Source organism: Arachis stenosperma, chromosome 3 (assembly GCF_014773155.1).
Source record: "Arachis stenosperma cultivar V10309 chromosome 3, arast.V10309.gnm1.PFL2, whole genome shotgun sequence".
NCBI classification, from domain to species: Eukaryota; Viridiplantae; Streptophyta; class Magnoliopsida; order Fabales; family Fabaceae; genus Arachis; species Arachis stenosperma.
Window position 1 is genome coordinate 68,567,702 of NC_080379.1, and position 1,810 is coordinate 68,569,511.

The 1,810-nt window shown below is 41.6% G+C and overlaps 1 protein-coding gene across 1 annotated transcript; it reads right to left on the reverse strand.

Moving 5' to 3' along the window:
- Positions 1-595: 595 nt before the first annotated feature.
- On the reverse strand, positions 596-1,810 carry LOC130966227 (uncharacterized). Its single transcript, XM_057891013.1, has one exon. It carries the CDS (start codon positions 1,808-1,810, stop codon positions 596-598), a length of 1,215 nt encoding a protein of 404 aa, XP_057746996.1.

The following is a 1,810-nucleotide window of genomic DNA, read 5'->3' on the forward strand; positions in this document are numbered from 1 at the left end:
ATAACTACTAAAACTAGGTGTATCAGAACACTTGTAAAAACATCTCTAAAAATTATTTTCTGAGCTACTAGCATAAATGACACTAGTAACATATTTATTATGAGAATAAAACATGTATGATGAGGCCTTAGCATTGCTAAAGTCATCAGAGAGTGCTGGTGCTAAGCTGCACCAGTAAATTGTGAACCCGGTTAAACCGATTTTCTGTTTTTAACTAAAACTGACCAGGTAACCTTATAATATCATTCAAGAAGCTTCTAATACTCATATAATGATGATATTACCCTATTATCTCTCTTTTCTCATGAATCGAGTCCGGTTCGTCAAACTGAGACTATTTACGGAAAATCGGATCAAAATACCTAACCGATACGGTTGAAAAACTATGTTCTTCATGACTGCGTTATCGAGCTTGACTCGGAAAAGGTTCTAGCTTAAAGATGACATAATGACAATGGGGATTGAGATACTTGATGATATATCAAAGGTTCTCCTTTTACCGATCCTCCGGAGTTCTCCGTATCTTTAGAAAAGATCTCACGTACTCGAAAATTAGGGTTGTTACATTCTACCCTCCTAAAAGAAAATTTTGCCCTCAAAATTTGAGGCGTAGGTAAAAAGTTGCAATGATATCTGACTTAAGCAAATTCTTAGCATAGAACTTACCTCGAGCGATAGATCCAAATTTTATAGTGTTGCCAGCAGACTCATCTACCATTCTTTTCCGACAGTCTCTTGCCCGATGTCCTTCCTTATTACAATAGTAACATAAACCTGTTCTAACCCGGAAAAGCCTATTACCATGGTTCTTTCCACAAATTGGGCATATTACACCATTCTGAGCTTGGTGAGGTTGACTCTCATGTCCTTGTCGAATGTCACGGTTATTGTCACTACCATTATTGCAAGTTAGAAGGCTGACAGCTCGGAGGTTTCCATTCCAATGCTGGAATTGACCAATGGCTTTAAAGTTGCGACCTTGAGGGGCTAAATTCTGAACAAAGTCTCTTTGTAAATCCTCCCTACGACTTGCTCGAGCTATCGCCAACTTCTTTGAACATTCTTCCACTAGTTTACTTTTATTCACTAGTTCAGCAAAATTTCGTATTTCTAGCGGAACAACAGAATTCATTAGTTCTTCTCGGAGTCCTCCTTCAAACTTTAAACACTTCAATTCCTCAAAGTCTGCTGGGTTCCCTTGACAAATCTTGGAGAAACGACACAAGTCATCGAATTTACGGGCATACTCAGCAATAGTCATATCCCCTTGTTTCAGCTGCATAAGCTCCATCTCCTTGGCATCACGTGCTGCTCTCGGGAAATACTTCTTATAAAATTCATCCCTAAAGGTATCCCAAGGAATGTCATTTTCATTCTGTTGCAGTAGTCGCTGTATCCCCTGCCACCAATGCTCCGCTTCTCCTTCCAGCATATAAGTAGCGAACTCCACGTGTTGGCCTTCCGGAACATGTTGCGCTCGCAGTGATCGTTCGATACCTCGAAACCAGTTGTCAGCATCGGCCGCAACGAGTGTACCTTTAAACTTAGGCGGGTTAACCTTTAGAAAGGTCGCAAGGGTCATAGGTCTTTCAGGATGCCCTAAGTTGTTCTCATCATTCCTACTATCTTCCCCATGCTCATTCTCATTCCTGTTTCTCACTCCAAGACGGTCAACAGCCCTAGCCGTTGCAACTGCAGCCTCACGCACTGCCTCAGCTACAACGTTCATGGTAGTCATAAACGTTTCCTGTTCTCTCTCTCGGTTATCACTAGGGGTTCCTCCTCGCGCACTCCGTCTCTGTGGTCTCAT

Bases quoted from the DNA above. Each gene is read 5' to 3' on its own strand.
- LOC130966227 (XM_057891013.1), bottom strand. From the start codon at position 1,810: ATGAGACCACAGAGACGGAGTGCGCGAGGAGGAACCCCTAGTGATAAC.